Source organism: Danio rerio, chromosome 16 (assembly GCF_052040795.2).
Source record: "Danio rerio strain M-AB ecotype USA chromosome 16, GRCz13ab, whole genome shotgun sequence".
NCBI lineage: Eukaryota > Metazoa > Chordata > Actinopteri > Cypriniformes > Danionidae > Danio > Danio rerio.
Genome location: NC_141036.1, coordinates 35,805,202 through 35,827,785, shown reverse-complemented (window position 1 = coordinate 35,827,785; position 22,584 = coordinate 35,805,202). Strand labels below are relative to the sequence as shown.

The window sequence follows — 22,584 nt, the reverse complement described above, 5'->3', positions numbered from 1 at the left end:
AAATTAGCAAATAAAACACAAGGTAGGCCCAGTGGGCAAAATGAGATGCCTCTCAATCACTTTTAGAAGCTGTCATCCATTCATTTTCACCATACTTAAGCTCTTGATCCCGTGTTTATCCTCATAGCATCCACGTGGGATAAAAAAACAGTATCTTAACTCTGTCTTTCGTTAAATGGAGTTGCCTTTAATTATATTCATTTATTTCACAAATGTACCTGTCTAATCAATTTAGTTTTCCCTTAAATGGATGAAAAATGAAAATTTGGTCATTGTTTACTTACCATCTGCTTGTTCCAAACCTTAATTTTTTTTCTTCTGTTGAACACAAAAGAAGATATACCCAAGAATGCAGTGTAGAAAAACATCCATTGACTTCCATAGTGTCTTTTCCCCTAATATGGAAGGTAGATGTTAGGTTTAGGTATTGGGTAGAACTAGGGATGCAGAATAAGATCATACTTTTGTAATATCTAATGAACAGTTAATATCTTAATAATAGGCAGGTAACTATCTAGTAGTTAATAGCATGAATCATGGCCTAAACTAAAGTGTTACCAGCAATTCTTCTGTATTGTCCTCTTAGACTCAGTGAAGGAGGCTTTTGATGTTCTGGACAGTGGCGATGTAAACGTAGACCCTGAGAGAGAACTTCCCAATCAGCTTTACTGGATCTTTAAACACCAGTACTCTTTCCAGGAGGCTCAGCTCTGGTGTCTGAAACGTAGGATGCAAAATTTCATGAGAAACTCTTCACTTGCTACTCTTCACTGTCTTTTTTATGTGTAGGCTGGGCAAGTTTCACTTTCTGATTTGCTTTCAGGCTGTGAAGAAGAAGAGCTGTGTCATGTTTCTGACATCCGTGATGAAGGCCCTCTGTATTTTGCATGTGTTTTATATCCTGACACACGTGTGTGCGGAGCATATGACAAACCTCTCAGACAGACATGCAGTTTAGTGATGACACAGAGTCTGCAGACTGCATACCAAAAGAAAGGTGAGTCATTTAAACACAAAAAGGTCATGCTTCTCTTTGTACAAATAAATGACAAGATTTTTTATAATAAAAAAAATACATACATAATTCTTTAGATAATTGTCTAGATAAACTAACTGCTGTATGATCATTCTCATTTCTTAGCATTAGCTGTCTGTTTTCAGAGATTTCTTGTGATTGGACAGACGGATGGGTTTTGCATTACCTTTTTCAAATTGCGTGACTGTGGTCTACTGTTAAGTCTGATGTCAGACTCTTAATACCGTCTTTGTGACTGTCTCCTCCTGTAGTTTACTTTATTTGTTTTCAGATGTAATCCTAGCAACTCAACATGGAATGCTGATGATTCAGTGGTTTGTGTAAAAGAAGGCAGACAGATGGTGAAAAGGCAAACAGAGACAATTATGATGGATAAACTATGCCTAGTTTTGAGAGTCTGACTAGTTGTAATTCTGCAGTTTATTATTTCATACAGATCCTGATGATTTAAGTAAAAAAAATCTGTCCCAAATAGGGCTGCATAATATATGTATATTGCTAATTTATCGTCATTACATTTATTGCAGACATGTGTGATATATTTATTTTATGCTTTGTTTACTTATCTAAATTTGACTAATCAGAGAGGGCTTTTACAATCTTTATCCCCACCTGCCCAGTTGTTGTCGTTCTGCCATTGGCTGGAGCTGCCCAAATGTGAACCCAGAGCTGAAAATAAACAATAATGACAAGAGAGAGAAATGACTAATTAGATTCAGAATATCTGCTGAGGGTTTTCACTAATTAATAGTGTTTTAAAGACTAAATGTGTGCACATTGACACGTTTTTTTTAGTTTAACTGTTTATATATGTTTAACTGTTTATTTTAATGTCATTAAATAAATAAACTATTTAAAAACAAAACTAATAAAATTTGCATTTTTCTAGAGAATGATGTATAATAAGAAATTTCATTATTGCAATATATTAAACAACAATTTCACATATTTTTCCATTATTATATGCAAATCACATTATTACTTCACTTAAAACACTAATATAATATAATATAATATAATATAATATAATATAATATAATATAATATAATGTAATATATAATATAATTAATATAATATAATATAATATATAATAAAATAATATAATATAATATAATGTAATATATAATATAATTAATATAATATAATATAATGTAATGTAATATACAATATAATTAAAATAACATAAAATAATTAATATAACATTTGTTAATATAATATAATATAATATAATATAATATAATATAATATAATATAATATAATATAATATAATATAATATAATTAGCTCTATATGGGACAGACCTGCCAATGTACAATTGAGCAAGAATGTTTTTTGACTAAATTGATACAAATTGAACAATGTCGCTTTTAACCACTACCTCAAGAAATTAGCAATAAGTTCTAGGCATGGTTCATGTTATAGTTGTTAAAGGCATTGTCTTGATGATTGGAGAACATTTCACCGAATTGAAGTGGCAAAACTCCACCTCGCCCATGTGGCGTGCAGACAGGGGTGAGCTCATGCTGTCTGCAAGACGTGGAAGCTAAGACTAACACCATCTAATATGACTTTTCTCAACACCTATCAAGAACCAACAGACCTATAAAATCAACAAACATGAGCACTCATGCAACTTGTACTGTTAGCGATGTCCTGGCATTTAACATCTGCAATATGCTGTAGCTGCTGCCAAAATAGGTGTAAACCTTTGTCTGTTAGCGTCTCAGAACATGTAGTTTAGTGTTTTTAATGACACGTTAAGTGTGAAATTCAACTGTCACTTTTTTGCTTTAATTTTATTGTATTATATTAACAATTTAGTCTTACTCTCAGTTTTAATGAGATCAAAATATGCTGGTTTATTCCTAAATACCAACTTTAAAAAAACAAAAAACAAAAAAAAAAAACAAATCAACATTATACATTTTACACATCCTCCATCTCCATCTACTATTTTCCCATTTCTTCCAAGTGTCAGAATTAGTTTCCCTTGAGTGAATAGCACTTACCCGAGACTGTAGACTGTATAAATTTGGCTTTTATGCATGATGTTCATTGTTCGCCTCTGGATTAGAACTGGAACCGAAGTGTTATGTAAGAGTTGGTGAAGTGAGTGAGTGACCACACAGTAATGTGGTTATTCTGGATGTCTGTCTGGACTGGAGAACAGCTCTAGGAACGAAACCATGTGCAAGAACAAATAATTGATTTTAACAGTAGTGGACAGACGGCATGTTTCTCAGATTATCTTAGTCATTCATTCCTCTGCAGGGCAAAGACTGTGTCCATCTGCTCTTTGGCCCATTAGTTTTGCTTTTAAAAAGCACTGCTTATTTAGATTTAATGTAGATCATTTTGTTGGGGGTTGCAAGGGCTTTTTGTTTCCTTACGGTTGTGAATTGCATTATGGGATCTTTATCTCTGCTCTGTCGACTTTTGATGTTGAAAATTCAACTCTACTGTTTAACAAAGTGACTTTTATTGACATTTTAGTTGTTTGAGAGGGGTGACGCTGTGGGGCAGTGGGTAGCGCTGTTGCATCATACCAAGAAGGTCGCTGGGTCAAGCCTGGGTCAGTTGGCTTTCTGTGTGGAGTTTGCATGTTCTCCCCGTGTTCACATAGGTTTCCTTCGGGTGCTCCGGTTCCCCCACAAGTCCAAAGACATGTGGTATAGGTGAATTGGGTAGACTAAAATTGTCCGTGAGTATCTGTGTGTATGAGTGTGTATGGATGTTGACCAGTGATGGGTTGCAGCTGAAAGACCATCTGCTGTGTAAAACATATGCTGGGTAAGTTGGCAGTTCATTCCCCTGTGGCGAACCCAGATTAATAAAGGGACTAAGCTAAAAAGAAAATGAATGAATGAATATAAAGAGAAATAAGTCTGTAAAATAACAGAAAATGTGCTGCAAACATACTAAAAGGTTTTTCTACCATCATATACAACACCAACCCAGACAATATATCACTTAAAATCTATTAAAAATGCCAATAAAAGTCACTTTAAAATGTTTAAGGTTAAAAGTTGTTGGTTGTAAACTGCTAATTTACGGATAAGAGAATAAATGATGAGTTAACATTCATTTTATGGGTGAACTATTCCTTTAATTCATGTTTATTTGGGGGAAACTAAATGTATACAGTTTATAATAATTTCACCTGAATTACCCCTAAAAAATCCTTATAGAGGACCGATAAGTTATTTTAATTATACAGGATGAAGAGAAGTTTCAGAAGAGCAGTATGAATTTGAAATAGGAATTTTCTGCATCTTTGCAATTGTCTTTAATGCCATTTTTCTTTTTAAATGTAGCATATGTGTTAAGTATCTTTAAAGTGCAATAGTCCTATTATGTCTTCCTGGAACAGAAATGTAGGGTTTTTCAGTCATAATAGGGATCACAGGAGATTGAATGTTTCATGGCCTATAAAGTAATCCACAACAAAAAGGTGCGATCATAAACTCTTAACATGTGGTCTGTCTGCTGTATGTGTTTAAGGCTGGAAAATAATGCTACCTAGGTGGAAATCTGCCGTAAAGGCTTTTTCTCAGCGCTGTTAAAAAAAAAAAAAAGTTTCCAGCTTTATAAAGCTGGATTTTAGATCAGACCAAAAGGAATAGAAAAAAAACTCATGATTAGCAAAAGGTTTTCGTCATAAAATTGTCGCTTGAAAGGTTTTGTTTGTATCAATGGTCCACTGTTTGGATCATGGCCGGTGCTTTTCTACACTAGTCAGTATTTGAAGAGGATCAAAGAAGTTTCTCAAATAAACCAAGAATGGATGTTGTTTAATAGTTTTAGGACAACTTTGCTGAAAAGTCCACATCAAATGTTGTCTATAAAACTTTGTAACCAACTTTCTGTAATGCACAATATTTTCTCTTTCTTTGATGTGCAGTATCTCTGACTGGAAGTGTGAAGAGTTTCTACAGCCGTGTTCCTTTTAAGAAGATGGTTTCATACTCTGTACGCAGTCGAGTCAGTGTGTCCAGTAAACCTATTACAGAAGGGTGAGGGGAAATGCCAACAAAAGCTGTCCTCCTTCACAGTTTATTTGTTTCCCTGATGAATAATGCTTTAACTATTTTGAGCAGGTTTTTCGAGTGTGAGAGGCGATGTGATGAAGATCCATGCTGCCGTGGAATAGGATATGTCAAAGACTCAGGTGTACCTGGTATGAAAGAACACTCGCATATAGAGGAATCATTTGAGTTGTTTGTTGGCTCAAAGCATATGTTTTGTCAAAAATAAAGAGCCACAGATTTTTTGGGCCATTATCTATTCTATTTATTGATTATTTAACCACTATTGAGTCTGTTTATTTACCTATAAAACTGAATAAATATATAAATTTACAGTAAACTATTGAATAATACTTTAGTGGAAATATTATATGAAACACTTACTTTGTTTACCAAACAAGTGGTTCTAATTGGATTTGCATTGTAAACCTTAAATACATTTATTATTTTATATTTAATATTACGTTTTTAGTTACTATACTCTCAAAAACATTCCACATAAGTCTGCTGATTTTATTTTATTATTATTATTATTATTATTATTATTTTTACAAAATTCAAATCAAATTGTCTACAGATTTTGTCGATGGCAAAATAAAAAAATGATTTAAATCCCTCACAGTGATGGTTGGTTTCTGTTTTGCTGTTGTGCAGGATCAGATGTGTTGTGTCTGACTCTAAATAGTCTGGGCATCCAGACGTGTGGTGAAAATGACAGCACTAGCTGGAGGATTCAGGACTGCTCTCCTTCTCAAGTCCAAAGTCAACTCTATCCTTTCGGCTGGTATGAAAAGCCAGGTATACAGTATTTAAATATGCAGAGACCCTTGAGAGAATCAACTCATTGTGGTTGAATTGAGAATTTCCTGTATGTGAATTGTGGAAGCGTGGTTTGATGATTACATTGTAACATCAGCTTTGTTTGTTCTTGTAGTGAACCAGTGGCCAAATAATCCCGATGTCTGTCCGCCATTTAGTCTCCGCTCTCCTTCAAAAAATGGTGAGAGACGAATCAATTGTAAATCTCTAATAATCCCTATCACTAATGAATTATTTTAAGGCATTCTATTGTGCTTTGCATATATGGTATACAAGTAGCAATAGTCCTAATTTAAAGCTGGCATTTAGTACAAATTTGAATATACCTAGGCATAGCTGAATAATAAGATTTCAGTACATAGAAAAGATATATCATGTCTAATACATACTATTTTCCTCGTTCTCATATAAATACAATGAGTGTAAAATCCAGGTGAAAAACAGGCTATTCAGAACAAAACACCAACTCTGACAATCCACATGGAAAGTTATTCCATAATTTACTACCTCTACTTGTTTTAAACTAGTAGGCACAAACAAAGATATTTTGAAGAATGTTGGGAACCTGTAACAAATACTATGAAAGTCAGTAATTTGCAACATTCTTTGAAATTAGTTTTTAACAGCATTTAATTGGCCACAGTGTTTCCTAGTTAGATTACAACAATGGCATCTGCCCTTATTTCTCTTTAGTTTATCAATGCTTGCTTTATGCTTACTATGTATGTGGAACTCTTATTTTGAAAACAAAACAGCATTAGTATTGTTTACCATGTTTAAGTGACATTTTTTAAAAGCTTTAAAATATTTCTCTCCAACATTCATTAACATAACCAACATTGTGAAACTGAATTAGTCTTGTTTAAATTAAAAAAGACACATGCAAATCAGTTTTTACTTTGAGTGAAAAAGGGTGACTTAAACATAATAATAAATGATATGAGATGTATTTTGAAGTAAATCCTCATATACACATAGGCAGAGGTGGGTAGAGTATCCAAAATCTGTACTCAAGTAAGAGTACAAGTACTTGCCAAATTTTTTACAAAATTTTTAACAATCTTAAAAGTTAATCGAATAAGAGTAAAAAAGTACCTTCTGAAAAAATTACTCAAGTAATTAGTTACTTTTAATTTTATTAGATGTGTATGTATATACACGCAGTGGCGCAGTAGGTAGTGCTGTTGCTTCACAGCAAGAAGGTCGCTGGTTCAAACCTCGACTGGGTCAGTTGGCATTACTGTGTGGAGTTTGCATGTTCTCCCTGTGTTCACTTGGGTTTCCTTTGGGTGCTCCATTTTCCCCCACAGTCCTAAGACGTGCGGTACAGGTGAATTGGGTAGGCTAAATTGTCCGTAGTGTACGAGTGTGTGAATGGGTTTGTGGATGTAAGCCGAAAAGAAAATGAATGAATATATATATCTATATCTATCTATCTATCTATCTATCTATCTATCTATCTATCTATCTATCTATCTATCTATCTATCTATCTATCTATCTATCTATCTATCTATCTATCTATCTATCTATCTATCTATCTATCTATCTATCTATCTATCTATCTATCTATCCATCCATCCATCCATCCATCCATCCATCCATCCATCCATCCATCCATCCATCCATCCATCCATCCATCCATCCATCCATCCATCCATCCATCCATCCATCCATCCATCCATCCATCCATCCATCCATCCATCCATCCATCCATCCATCCATCCATCCATCCATCCATCCATCCCCCCCTCTCTCTCTCTCTCTCTCTCTCTCTCTCTCTCTCGCTCTCTCTCTCACATATATATATATATATATATATATATATATATATATATATATATATATATATATATATATATATATATATACATATATATATATATATATATATATATATATATATATATATATATATATATATATATATACAGATATATATATATATATATATACATATATATATATATATATATATATATATATATATATATATATATATATATATATATATATATATATATGTGTGTGTATGTATAGATAGATAGATAGAGAGAGAGAGAGAGAGAGAGAGAGAGAGAGAGATTGTTAAAATTAATGTTACTCCTGTGAATTTTTCTTTTCTTATTTCAAATATTTCCTAAATGATGTTTAACAGATTTTCACAGTATGTCTGATAGTATTTTTTCTTCTGGAGAAAATCTTATTTGTTAGAATCAAAAAACAGTTTTTATTTGTTTTAAACCCAATTTTAAGGTCAATATTATTAGCCCCCTTCAGCAATATCTTTTTATTGTTTACAGAACAAACCATTCTTAATAACTTAATAAACAGGACTCATTAGACTTGTTTTACAACCTTTAAAAAGGTCATAATAAGATACCTTTAATTAAAACAAGTTATTTTATTTCGCACATGAGATTTAGCATGTTCTTTTTCAAACAGCTGATTTGCAGAAGTGGAAAAAGTTGGATGTTGCCTCTGTGTACGTGGACGCATCTGTATCAGCTTTTGACATTGTTCACATAAGCAAAGACATAGCAGAGGACTTGGATAAAGTCAAGAACTGGTGTCTTTCTGGTAATCTCTCTCTGAAAATTAAGAAGAATATTAAGCTGCTATTTACAATACAGATATTTGTGTATTTACTGTGTTCTCATAACATTTTTTTGTATTATAGCCTGTGAGGACAGTGAGTCCTGTTCGGCTGTGTCCATTGATAGCAGAGAGTCAGCTGTGAGATGTGTGATGTATCCAGACACACACACCTGCCTTCCTACGACAAGCGGCCGGCGCTGTTTACTAGTCACCAAAGAGCCTGCTCAATCTGTTTACATCAGAACAGGTGACGCCTCAAAACATTCTTCAGACTAGTCCAAACTGTTTTCTGATCCTTTTTCTCTCAAATAACTAAAATACTTTTCTTTACAGGTGTGCAGCTAGAATTCACCTCTGTGTTCATCCCTGATCATGGCACACTTCTTGGAGAGAGTGAGGTAAAACCGATAACTGGCTCAGATAGCAAGCGTGTGACCTACTTCTTGGGTGTCCCTTATGCTCGTCCACCAATCGGAGACCTCAGATTCAGCCCCCCACAGCCTGCTGACTGGACCGGGACCTGGAACGCCACATTTTTCCGGTGAGCTGGCAACTTTGATTGCAGTAGAATTGTATGAGGTCAAAAACAAGATTGCAGTCAAACCAAAATGATCCCATTATCACAATTTATTCTGTATAGTTTTGAAAGGTTAATGGTAATAAAATATAGTAAGAAATCTTGCAGTTAAAACTTGTCAGAAAATCAATTGTATCAGTTAACTCTGATAAAAAGGTACAGTTTAATTCATTACTATCAACCAAAAGAATATTTAGATGTTTAGTATGACAGTGTTTACACAACTATCAGTGTTCTCTGTAAACAAAATGCTGGGTTCCATCTATGTTGGCACAACATAAAGGAATTAACATAACTTATTAGTTTTTAGAAATTCTGAATTGAACACAAAACAATTAAATTGTTACAAAAATACTTATCAAAAATTGTGTTGTTTCAGCTTATTTTTGAGCCAGCAGCTTCTTTACTTTCCTGTTGCTTTTTAGTCCACTGTATGAAGAGTCTTTGGATATAATACGTTACTTTTTTTATTTTGCTATATTTACTTCGAAAAATAAACTATAGTGTCCTGCATGCACTAGAAAAAAAATATATAAAAGATTGGTCAATAATTTTTATATTTACTGTATGTTTATGAAGGTCAGGCTTTATTTTGACATTGCATCTAAATGCCAACTAATTCTCATTAGATTTTAAGTAGACTGTTAGGTTTGGGGTTAGGGTTTAGTGTAAGTTGACATGTACTTGCAAAGCTTCTTATAGTCAGTTAAATGTCTGTTGTAGGAGCAGTATCAGCAGATATTAAGCAGACATTCTACTAATACTCACATGGACCATCAAAATAAAGTGTTTATAAATGCATATGTGCCCTTATGTTAACCTTAATCCGGTCACTTTTTGTACGAGATGTGATTTGTATGATCTATAAAACTGTTTTAGATCCAGTTGTCTTCAGCCCGGTGATCTCACTGACTCCTCTTCTAGTGAAGACTGTCTCTACCTCAATGTTTTTGTTGCCAGCAGTGTGGTAAGATCCCCATGACAAGCATAAATACATATAAGCACACATGTAAACAGTTCCATTCAAAGGATTAGTCTTGGCTTAAATATTTTTAAAGGAAATCCCTCATTCTCAGTCATTTATTTGTTTGATACTTTAAAATGTGATGCATTACAGTTTAGAATGGCTGTTTTCTATGTTGTTTATCTCTCTGTATTTTAAAATGTGTATTATTCTAGGATGCCAAAGCATTCATTTCAGCAACCATTACTAAACCTTCCAATGTCACATCTTCAGAAATCATTTGATATGCAGATCTGGTGCTTAAAAACATCTCTCATTATTATCAGTATTAAAAAGAGCATTGGTTTTAAGTTGATTATGTATAAATATGTAAAATGTTGATCAATGCATCTTTGCTGAATGTTTAAATAACAAACAAATAAATCTTTGTAGTGTATAATACAATCTTTCAAAGGTACAAGTACAGGTTTCTTTAATTAAGTGTGTCCTTGGACCATGGGTTGTTAATACTTGTCTCATAAACCTCTATATCTGCTAACTATGGGATGTAGTTATTGACAATATAATACAGTTTTTCTGTTATGTCACAGGAAAAGAATGTGCCGGTTCTGGTGTTCTTCCACAACTCTGCATCGGATCTTCTAGATGGTTCATACCTCGCTGCTGTTGGCAACATAATTGTAGTGACGGCCAGTTTTAGAATGGCTGCTTTTGGATTCCTCAGTGCAGGTACACAAACAAACACTTATTTGAAATTTGTGTGTCTATATACAAACGCACACACACACAGACACATGTTTTTAGTTCAGTACCTCAGTCTCACATGATCTTTCAGAAGTCATTGTAATATGCTGATTTTGTTCTTTCAACAACAATATTATTTTCAGTGTTGAAAACTGTTTCAGCCATTGTGTTTGCTTTTTTTATGTAAATAATAATTTTAAATAAGCCTTTTTAAACAATGTTTAATGAGATCTAATGCATGCGGTCCAGAAGCACCAGTGATGCCTTGCACATAGAGATTTGCAGCCATGTGCAATGAAAAAACATAAAGAGAAAAATTGCCAATTGCTAACTTAAAACTGTGAAAAATTACAACTTTAAATCATAAGCCAACTGGTTATGCACAATGCACAACTTCTAAGTAGAGTAAACTGGACCACATACCGCTTAGATATCAATGACACTTATAAAACTAAAACTTACATAAACTCCAAACATCTCTCTAAATTATTTTGATAAAAACTAAATGAAAAAAACATTAACTTTCTATTAAATACAAATCTGGTTTATTTTAATGGCTGTAACATTATAAGGCTGTTTGGCGGAAAAAAGACGGGCTTCGGGTCGGACTCGGCCTAAAAAATTTGATAAGCTGTCTTGGACAAGGGCAGGGCTACAGCCTGTGTGTCTCAGGCCAGGGCCGGGCTAGGGCTTAGATTCAAGGCCCATGCAGGGCTCTAAAGTGATGTTTATTAAAGTTAATGTATCCTGATAAATAAGTGATACCACACACACTTGGTGTTAAGCAACATATCATATCAATTCTCTATAATCTTCCGCAATATAAAAATGTGATAGTTTGCATAATTGTAATGTGCTCACTGCATGTTATTATGCTGTAAAAAATGGAAATGGCTTTCTGGACACATTATTGTTGGAAAAATGTAAGTAATAAATCTGTACATTATAAAGAAAGTTTTATAATATATTTTACCTTACAATTAAACTTTGTCCTGGAAGCTTTCTTAGGGTCGAACTAAATGACGTGTTGTGCAAATTGCATAATTTGTTCCATAAAAAAAGAATTCCAAAAAAAAAAATGCAGTGGAATCCAGTTATGGAATATGGTTACATAAGGTTCGTGTGAGAAGTTCCATCCACACAGTGGTTGTGAAAATATTCAGATTCTTTTCCCCTTTGCCACCGTTGGCTGACTGAGTTTGAAAGCGGCTCTAACTGATGCCTTTGAGTGGCCAGCTATGATGAGCTTTCACCGTCCAGCCAAAATCAACACTGTAAGCTCTGCAGGAGCCTGATTGGCTTCAAATGCTATTTCCAGACTAAACCCTTGCGGGGCTTTGAACATTTCTTGCAGCTTTTAAAAAAATGATTATTATAAATATTATTTTTGTTGTTAGTATGACTGATAGACTTTCACATGCTGATTATAATCTTTTGGTGCCATCGTTTTAATTTATGCACAGATGGAAAACACATTTGAAGATACAGAATGAGTTGAAGTCTGTTGACTCTGTTTAGGTTCCAGTGCTCTGCCGGGGAATTATGGGCTGCAGGACCAGGCAGCGGCTCTGGGATGGGTTCAGAAGAACATTGCACTTTTTGGTGGAGACCCCACTAAAGTTACAGTCGGGGGAGAGAGAAACGGAGCTGACATTGCGAGCCTTCATCTCACCTCTCCATCAGCTTCATCACTCTTCAGTCGAGCTTTATTAATGGTAAGAATAATAAATCTTACAAAGCTCCAACAAGACTGAGGTCACATTTTTAGTGAAATCATCTTTCCCTAGTTCAAAAATAATGAAACTAAGTTGCATAAGCATCTTAAAAACATTAGTTTGTGAGGCTAAAATTAAATAAAAGCATGCCAGAGGAGCTATATATTATATATCACAAATATATTTCTCACAAAAAGTCAGTCTGTTTTTAGTTCACACACATTAATGCCTCTAGATATCCATCCATCAGCTTCTGGAATGAGTCGGCTGTGATCTATCAGTGCACTTCCTCATAGTTGTCTTCCACTATAGCCAAACTTTCAAGCTGGTGGTTCGGCAGTGAGTAGACAGACTTCCACCTTTTCTTCTTCAAGCTAAATTTCTTCTTCTCTGGCTTTTTCTCCTGCTCTCCTAGCAGTGAGAGGTAGGAAGAGACGCTGTTCTGAACTCCATAGCTCACATCTGAAGAGCTAGTGCTTTGCGGGATGAGCTCTGAGCTAAGAGAGGCAAAGTGTAATGCTATTAAATGTAGTTTTAAAAGAATTAAAGTACTTACTTCATAGTTAATATGATTATTCAAACAAACCCATTAAGTGAATACAAAAATAATTATATAAAAATTATAATATATTATAATAAATTATAATATTTTGTCTTGATTCTAGTAAACATATTTTACAAATTTTAAATCATGAATCATTTTCTAGACAAGATAAAAAAATGTCTTATTTTGAGAAATTATATGTCAAAATGAACTGAGCTTTTCTTAAAACAATCAAAATAGGCTGATAATGGTGGAGGCAAAAGGATCTTATATTTTTTCCCCTAATTTCACACTGCCCTACTTTAACGACAGTCTGGAATAGTTTTTTTTTTTTTTTGCTTCCCTTTTCCTTAATCAATTTTTTTTTCTTTCTTCCCCTATGATGTTTGTGTATGGTCGGAGGGGTCCAATTTCGCTACATGTAACAGTGTATGTGATTAGCAAAGGCTTTATCATCATCATCAACATCATCATCAAAGCAAAAACAAGATTATTTTGCTAATCCTATTGGCAGAATATTTTTCTTGTATTTTATTATTCTTTTTTTAGGGTTTTCACCTTTAATAAAACCGAAGAGAGTATTGACAGGCATGTGTCGACACACTAACCACTATGCCATTGGCACCAAATAATTTTACTTGTTTTAAAGAAAAACTCACCTAATGTTGGCATATTATTTTTTTTTAAAACAATACAATATTTTTGCTTGTCTAGAAAATGCTTCTTGATTTAAGAATTGTTAAATATTTGGACTAGAAACAAGACAAAAACTAAGTAAGAAAGGAAAAGAAGGATTTTTAAAAAAAATGACATTAGTCTAATGCAGAAGACTTCCACATTGCTATGTTTTTTTTCAATAAATACTGCTATTACTAATCAATCAATTGTGATTTATTTTTAATTAAAAATATTTTTAAAATTTATTTGAAACATTAATATGATGAAATGTATTTTACAGGGATTTCTAAAATATAGTCTGCAACTCTAAAGACCAGTAACTGTTGAAAAATTAAGCTTTTCCATCATAGAAATACAATTCTTGTAACGGTTGTTCACAAGATTTGTGTTTTACTATATTCCTGATCAAGTAAATGCAGTCTTTATTAGCAGACTTCTTTAAAAAAATAATAATAATTAAAAGCTAATATATGGGTTACCATGATTATATTTATAGCTTTGTCTAGTTTTTACTAGTTCACATAGAAAAATAATTGTTTTGATGATCCTACTACCTTCTCACTGCTCTCCAGTCAAAGGATAGCTTTCTCCCCTCAGCTTTTCTCGTAACTTCACTTAGAGGTGTTTCACAGGCAGTCAAGCATGGACCGGTTAAAACACAGCACAGCCCGTCTGCTATATCTAAACAAGAGAACAAAATCTGCTTAAAACTGATTTAATATATTTGCCATCATTCACACAAAATCAGCAAATTAAATCAATAAATTAAAAATCAGCTATTTATCTGTGATTTACCAGAGTAGTGGTTGACCAGATCTTCCAGACACTGAAAGGTGAGGCGTGCAGATATGTAGTACCAGTTGTTTGGCATTCGAACTATCCGATAATGCTTAATTGTTCTGTGGCGCACAGATAAGGAGTAAATACCTACAAACACACAAGCAAAATTATTTTTGGATCTATCATATATAAGCCAAAAACACTTGTTTGCAAATATTTGTAATTGGTCTATTTTAGAGCGCAGTTTAAGATGTTGATTCAATATATTAGTTATAGGGAAAAAAGGCACATGCCACCCCGCTCCCATGCAAGTCACCATATATTTCATACAGCTAAATCATGAATGGAGGTGAAAAGCAGGATTGAGCCTACAGAAGGCAAAATATGGCTTCAAAATTCAGCATACGGTGGTAAAAATGTCTTATTTAAGTTGTTCTCTCATTTTCCCATAGCATAGTTAAGCAGTTTCAACAAGTTCAATATCACAGGACTTCTTTTTTGTCCAGACTAGCACAATTGCAAATGTCATATTGATTTTCATGAAAGGTCATTCAACTTAATTGTTAATTTTATATATATATGTTATATTTTTGACAGACAGAAAAATAAGTCATTGGATGTACTAAATTGTTTTATAGTGCTTGCAAACATTTAATATAGCCTGAGTTTAAACAAACAAATTAAATTTAGTAATGTTCAACTTAATTTGTATGCAGCTTTATTCAGCCCATATAATTTGGTTGCAACCACCTACCTTATAGAGCCAGTTATATATATAACTAGACACATACACACACACACACACACACACACACATATATATATATAATATATATATATTATATGTGTGCGTATTGAAACACAGAACTATGTTTCTTCAAGGTGTGGGGGCAGGGTTAGGATTAGGAGGTGTAGTTGGGATTAGGAAATCAGGTACACTGAAAAAAGTGTTGCATGCAGAATTGTTGCAAACAATTTATTTGTGTTGAATTTAAACAAACAAATTAAGTTTAACAATGTTCAACATAATTTGTTTGTTTAAATTCAGCCCAAATAAATTGTTTACAACCACTTAACGTAAGAAAATTTAGTAAATCCAAGGAATCATCTTTGAACATTTTTTTTTTCAGTGTAGTGAATCTAGAGTTGCATAATTTTGCAGGGGTGCATTTCATGGCCCAACATCGTTGTAAACATAACACTAACTAACTTTTTAGTGGTAATTTCTCAACCACATTTAAAATGCAGATATTTAATACGATAATACGTTTTTATTGATTGGTAGATCTAGTCTGTTATTATGTTTTTGTCCAGAGTCTAATTTTTCTCCTGTTTGTTTCTGTTCTCATTCAGAGAAGCACCAGACCTTATGTCATATATGGCTATGTGAGATTGCAAAGTTAAACATCTTAAACATATTTTCTAACCTTTAGAGCTCTCTCTGATCAGGAACGAACCCACTCGGTTTCCTGGGAGCCGAAGCAGATCCTCAGCTTTGGGTCTGGACAAGTTTTCAAACAACCAGCTAGGCAGTCATGAAACATTTTCCATTAACATTTAGAGAACATTAAAATGCAAGTGAAGCTAGACAACAAGTAAAACCTACCCATGGTAGACTTTTGTGGCATGGCAGTGCGGTATAAAATTCACTTCCTTGGTGCTGAGCGACAAAACTTTCCACCAGTAACCTTCCCTGAAAGACAAGAAGACTTGTAGAAATGCTGTTGTACAGTTAATCTTTTTTGTCATTTAATTATTTTTAACGATTAGGCTATTTATATCAGGTGAAAACGTAAAAATAAGTTTGTTTGTGTTTGTTTATTAAACAGGCTAAATTAGTGTTTGTGCTAAGACCAACTGCATGGTTTTGTGGTTTGCTTTCACACATTGTGACAAGCAAACTGTCAGTGTTATTTCTCTCATCAGCTGAAACACTTTGAAAGTTTAGAACAATGATTGCAAAATACACAAACATTCCTGGACATTCTACGGTTCAAAAGTTTACAATCAGTATATAGAGACAAGTCACTTTGTTTCTACCTTATTTTTACATGTCCTCTAATACTTTCTAAGAATCCTAAAGAAAAAAGATCATAGTTTTCATTAAACACATTACAATGTATGTTAATTGACTGTACTGTATAAGTTAACATTTACATTGTAATATGTTTCTCAGGCACCAGATCAGCATATTACAAAATAATTAACAGAATCTGTAGGTTGAAGTAATAATAATATTAATGAAGTAATATTGATGATATAATAGACTCAAATAATAACAAAATAATAAAATATCTTGAAAATGAAACTCTTTATTGCACTTCAAACATATTTATTATTATTATTGTTATTATTATTATCATTATTATTATTATTATTATTATTATTATTATTATTATTATTATTATTATTATTATTATTATTATTATTATTATTATTATTATTATTATATTGTATTATAATGTTTTTGGTCAATTAAAATGTCATGTTTATTTATTTATATGTTTATTAAGGGCTATTTTCATATGTTTTGGAAAATAAAAGTAAAAAATGAATGTTTTTAAAATTAAAATGTTACTATTAGTGCAGAAACTGTTGTAGAAACATAAAATGCTAATACTCACTCAGACACTACTTTCAGCCAATCACCCACTCGAAATATAGGCTCGCAGATATCAGGGGGAGGGTAGTTATCCAGCACTATTGCTGTATCGTTTTCAAGCACTGTAAAACAAATTATTGCATCTCTATATTAGAAAAAATACATATTTAAAGAATATTTACCTCAGGCAGCTTTTTGAGTCCTGCTAATAAAATAAACATCTGTACATTTACATATTAGTCTGTTATTTAGAAGGCCAGGAAGTAATAAGCCAATGGGCTGCTTTACCAATAAGGCTTTAAACATATTGAAATTAAATTGTTAAAAACATCTTGAAATGTTTTAAACGTCTTGAAATTAACATTTTTTTCTGGATCAAATGTAATAAGAGAAAAGCAAAATTCCATTGTATTCATCAACAATACGTGATGTTTTTTTTTACACTTTTATAGAGCTTGCTCTGTGTTAACTATTTTGATTATTTTTTTGCCCAAACAGGGAAGTTCATCTTAGACTTTTCAATGCTATTTCTATTCAAGGACATGATCGCAGCTTACTCAGCATGTTTAGTCTAAAAAGAGAACTGATATCTGCATGTTTAAATACAGTTTGAGTCTCTTCACAGCATCTGTAAACGATTGAAAGCGTGTGGTTATCTGCTGAACGGAAAATGTCACTTAAAACCAGTCAATCATTCAGTCACTCAAATGGCGCTCTGTATTTTCATACCTCCTGCTGGAAGGTCTTCATTAGCACGAATTTGTCTGAAATCCTCTGGGGTCCTTTGGCTTGTCAGAACACCTCCCATTTTCATTCGCCCACAACTCTTCCTACAGATATTTACCACATCAGATTAGCATGTCTGTCCCAAATGAGTCAATGTTGTCTTCTGTAAGACAGAGTTAGCTGATGTTGCTGTTGTTTGGCTGTGTAACTTCCCATTGATAAGAGCTGAAGGGCATGACTTTTCTCACCACACTTTCCACTTCATGCACAAGCAAAAATAGGAAGTGATGAAAGCAAATGCCTGTTTAATCGTACGCAAATGTATTCAGATATGCGTTGCTTATTGAAGTAGCATGCTTCTGGTAAATATGCGTATAAATAGAAGTGATATGCAAACTAAACCACACCTGGTTTCATGTTTTTCCTATTTAGATTTTGTGTTTTTGAGAAAGATCTATGATAAATATTACTGTGGAGTTTGTGTAAAAAGGGCCATAAATTGTGAAACTGAGTAAAAAAGGATTTAGAAGTAAGATAGGAGAATTTATATGATTCATTTCTAATAACTGAAATATTTTATCTTTGCCAAGATAACAGAAATATTTTACTAGAAATTTTTCAAGACACTTCTATACAGCTTAAAGTGACATTTAAAGGCTTAACTAGGTCAATTAGGTTAACTAGGCAGGTAAGGGTAATTAGGCAAGTTATTGTATAGTGATGGTTTATTCTGTAGACCAGGGGTTCTCAACTGGTTTGGCCATGGGACCCACATTTTTACATGGTCATCAAGCCGTGACCCAAATTTTTAGGAACTATAATACAATTTTAGGAATTATACTTAATTTTTATTTGTTTGTTAACATAAACAAGTAGTGACGGATACATTATGAGAAATTCACCAAGACTTACAAATAAACACTATTTTATTGCTGTCATTTAACAAAATGGATCAAATTATAGAAGTATTACAAAGTAAAAATGACAAATAGAAATAATGTTAATAATAAGCAGTTAATAAAACATGTCTGGTTTCTAAATGTTGTTTAAATATAGAAGGTTTCATGCTCTCTGCTAAGAGCACCTCTTTACATATGACACACTGAGGCTTTAAGTCTTTTTTGTCGTTAATGTATAAATCCATACTTTACATATTCGAGGTCGTACTTGCGCTTCGACGTATTTGTTGCAATAATTAAATGAAATTTCACATGTCAAATGGTGGGGTTGTAGCACACACATTTCAAAATAAAAGTCTGGTAAAAGCAAAATAAGTAAAAAATTTGACTTTTTTTTTTTGACCACACACTCCGCGACCCACTGAAAATGTTCCCGTGACCCACTTTTGGGTCACGACCCACCAGTTGAGAAACACTGCTGTAGACTATCGAAAAAATATATAGCATAATGGCTTTTAAACAATTAAAAACTGCTTGTATTCTAGCCAAAATAAAACAAATAAGGCTTTCCACGAAAGACAAAACATTATCAGACATACTGTGAAAATATCCTTGCTCTGTTAAACATCATTTGGGAAATATGAAAAAAACTAGAAAAAAATAATTCATAGGGGGCTAACAATTCTGACTTCAACTTTTAAGGTTAATATTGTTAGCCCCATTAAGATTTGGATCTTGTTTTCTTTAAGATTTATTTACTTGTGTCTAGTGACTTGCCTTATTAACTTGATTTTGCCAATAGTTAAGCTAATTATTTAAGCATTTTTCACCCTTAATTGGGATAGGACTGTGAAGGTTACAGACAGGAAAGTATTGGGAACAGAGCGAGGGGAAGGGTAGGCAAAAGACCTTGAGCCAGGAATCGAACTTGGGTCACCATGAGCACCATAGTGCTATAACTTAACCAAAAGGCTTTTGGCACCAACTATTATTTAAGCTTATTTAAGTAATAATTCAATAAACAATCCCTCTGAACAACAATTCTTTAAGCTGAGTAATAGTATCTTGCAAAATTCTGTCAGCATGGCAAAGACAAAATAAATTAGTTTTTATAATAATCAACATAATAGTTATTTAAAAAATCCATTAAAAATAAGTATGTGAAGTACAATAAAAATGTAGCAATTTAAAATTATTTTTTATGAATATTTATACATGTTGGATAAAAGTTTTGTTTAAAAATATGATTTTACCATTAGAAAAAAAAACTTGTAGACACAAAATGCTAAAGCTTATTCAGACACTAATTTCAACCAATCTCCCACTCGAAATATATATTTATATATATATACGGTATATCTATATCACTTCTTTTTCTTTGGCCACTGTCACGTATGGTTGCGGGGTCGGCTCTTTGGAACAAGTCCCCCATTTAGACTTGTCCATATGATAACGACATTTTTAGACCATATATATATATATATATATATATATATATATATATATATATATATATATATATATATATGGTCTAAAAAAGTCGTTATCATATGGACAAGTCTAAATGGGGGACTTGTTCCAAAGAGCCGACCCCGCAACCATATATATATAGATAGATAGATAGATAGATAGATAGATAGATAGATAGATAGATAGATAGATAGATAGATAGATAGATAGATAGATAGATAGATAGATAGATAGATAGATAGATAGATAGATAGATAGATAGATAGATAGATAGATAGATAGATAGATAGATAGATAGATAGATATAAATATCTTCCTCTGGAAGAAGCCCACACAAAAACTGGGAGAACATGCAAACTCCACACAGAAACATCAACTGAACCAGCCTCCTTCTTTCTGTGAGGCAAACGTGCTACTCACTGCACCACCTTGTCACCTATTGAGCCGTATTTCATACTATAATATAGATTCATATTTTTCAGGTGTCCTTATAGTGCTTATATGCAATACTAAACCAAGCTGATGTTTTCTTGCAGGGAGGCTCAGTGTTTTCTCCAGCTGTTGTAATGAGTTCATCCAAAGCCCAAGCACAGACTTCATCTCTGGCCAGAGAACTGGACTGTCCGGCCGCTGATCCTTCACAGCTGCTGGACTGCCTGAGGAGCAAACCAGCTCACAGCATCAATGCTGCGCAGACCAAGGTATGACCACTGAGAAATAAAACGCAAAATGCTGTCAAAAAGTCATCGCTATTTTAGTAGTTTAACATTTTTTCTCTGTGTAGTTGTTAGCTGTGAGTGGTCCACTGCAAGCCTGGTCACCTGTGGTTGATGGAAATGTAGTTCGGGAAAAGCCTTCTGTGGCTCTTCAGTCCGGACGCTTCCACAAAGCTGAAATATTATTGGGGTCTTCATTTGAGGATGGACTCATCAGCAGAGCCAAGAACATCAAGGTTGGACCACATTGAGCAATCCGACCGAGATGACTAGCGGTGTAATGGCAAACACATTCAGAAATTTACACTACAGGTCACTAAAAACGCAGTGTGGATTTAGCCAGTGTATATGCAGGGAAACTTTATATGTATTCTCTTTTAACAAATCAGTATAGGGTTTTTATATCAAGAATGAGCTTTTAGGATTAGATTTTTTTTAGGTAATGCATAAATGAATTTTCACTTTACTTTATACTGTATAGCACAACTTACATGCAATATTCGCCGGAAACTTTGTGTTTTGTTACTTTAATTTTCAGGTAAGTCTCATAATTTTGACTGAGTTCATCTGGAGTTTCAAATAAAAAATGCAGTGATTTTAAGACACTGTGTAGTTTGACACGAATTAATATTTTACACATTTTACTCAAAACAATTAACTATTAATGGCAAGTCCACAGAACCAATAATAACTTTGAAGTGGTCTCAACTTTTCTTGGAGTTTTATGTGCAAAAGCTGAATTGAATCCGGTTCATTTGTTAATTGTAATTTCAACATTGCAGTATTGTTCAAGTAAAGAGGCTTCTACTGTTTACAGCATAAGCTGAAATGTATTTTTTCCTTAAACCTGTCATTATAATTGAATTGTAATGGGAAAAATAAAGCAATTATATACTGTATATTAGGAATTTATTTTTCAATTGGCTACAGAACAAACCACTCTTATCTGGTGACTTGCCTAATTAACCAAATTTGCCTAATGAATCTAATTGACCTAGTTAATTGTATATATTGCACTTTAAGCTGAATTCTAGCATCTTCTAAAATATCTAGCAAAATATAATGTACTGTTATAATGGCAAAGACGAGAATAATTTGTAATTAAAATGATTATGTTTAAAAAACTGTTAAAAAAATCTTGTGAAATAGCACTTTGGAAATTTTTGAAATATGGTTTTATATAATTGTCTAATATCATATTTTATAATTATTAAAAATAATAATATGATATAATATTTAAATAATATGATTTACAGAATCATGAATTTGAAAAGTGTGCAGAAAAAAATCAAATGAGTTGTTCAGAAGAGTCATGAATTCATTAGTATGTCATGATGTTTCATTTTTCACACTTCTCTGATGGTTATTTGTGCAGAATTTTGAGCAGCTTCAGGGAAGAGCTGACAGTAAGACAGCGTTTTATGCAGCCCTGTCCAACTCTCTGGGTGGAGATGATGCCAATGCTTTTGTGAAGGAGGCCGCGACCTGGTTCTACTCTTTACAGCACTCGCCCACACCTTCAGGATACAACGTGTTCTCACGTGCACTGGAAAACGCTACCAGGTGAGAGGACAACAATCTCACACAAATGAAGTATGCTTTGGCATTGCTCTTTTAAGAAAACGTACAGAAAGCATGTGCCTTCTAAGAACTTTTTTTTTTATCATGTTAAGGGCCCTATCACACTTCTG

At 33.2% G+C, this 22,584-nt stretch overlaps 2 protein-coding genes across 3 annotated transcripts in view; one reads left to right on the top strand and one right to left on the bottom strand.

Annotated features, from left to right (window-relative positions):
- tg (thyroglobulin) overlaps nucleotides 1-22,584 on the top strand; it is an 81,008-nt gene that overhangs the window by 51,158 nt on the left and 7,266 nt on the right. For both annotated transcript variants that reach the window (XM_087286111.1, NM_001329865.1), the window contains 15 exon segments: nucleotides 587-724; nucleotides 824-997; nucleotides 4,939-5,050; nucleotides 5,135-5,214; nucleotides 5,717-5,860; nucleotides 5,997-6,062; nucleotides 8,326-8,460; nucleotides 8,561-8,725; nucleotides 8,812-9,019; nucleotides 9,935-10,022; nucleotides 10,610-10,748; nucleotides 12,282-12,478; nucleotides 20,714-20,878; nucleotides 20,962-21,129; nucleotides 22,269-22,456. In XM_087286111.1, the coding sequence (XP_087142237.1) occupies nucleotides 587-724; nucleotides 824-997; nucleotides 4,939-5,050; nucleotides 5,135-5,214; nucleotides 5,717-5,860; nucleotides 5,997-6,062; nucleotides 8,326-8,460; nucleotides 8,561-8,725; nucleotides 8,812-9,019; nucleotides 9,935-10,022; nucleotides 10,610-10,748; nucleotides 12,282-12,478; nucleotides 20,714-20,878; nucleotides 20,962-21,129; nucleotides 22,269-22,456 (2,167 nt within the window).
- Nucleotides 12,188-18,158, bottom strand: sla1b (Src like adaptor 1b). Its single transcript, XM_087287321.1, has 7 exons — nucleotides 17,812-18,158; nucleotides 17,105-17,204; nucleotides 16,087-16,173; nucleotides 15,908-16,005; nucleotides 14,496-14,627; nucleotides 14,255-14,381; nucleotides 12,188-12,975 (listed from the first exon to the last, which is right to left on the bottom strand). The coding sequence occupies exons 1-7, from the start codon at nucleotides 17,894-17,896 to the stop codon at nucleotides 12,756-12,758; spliced, it is 849 nt and encodes a 282-aa protein (XP_087143447.1). The 5' UTR covers nucleotides 17,897-18,158; the 3' UTR covers nucleotides 12,188-12,755.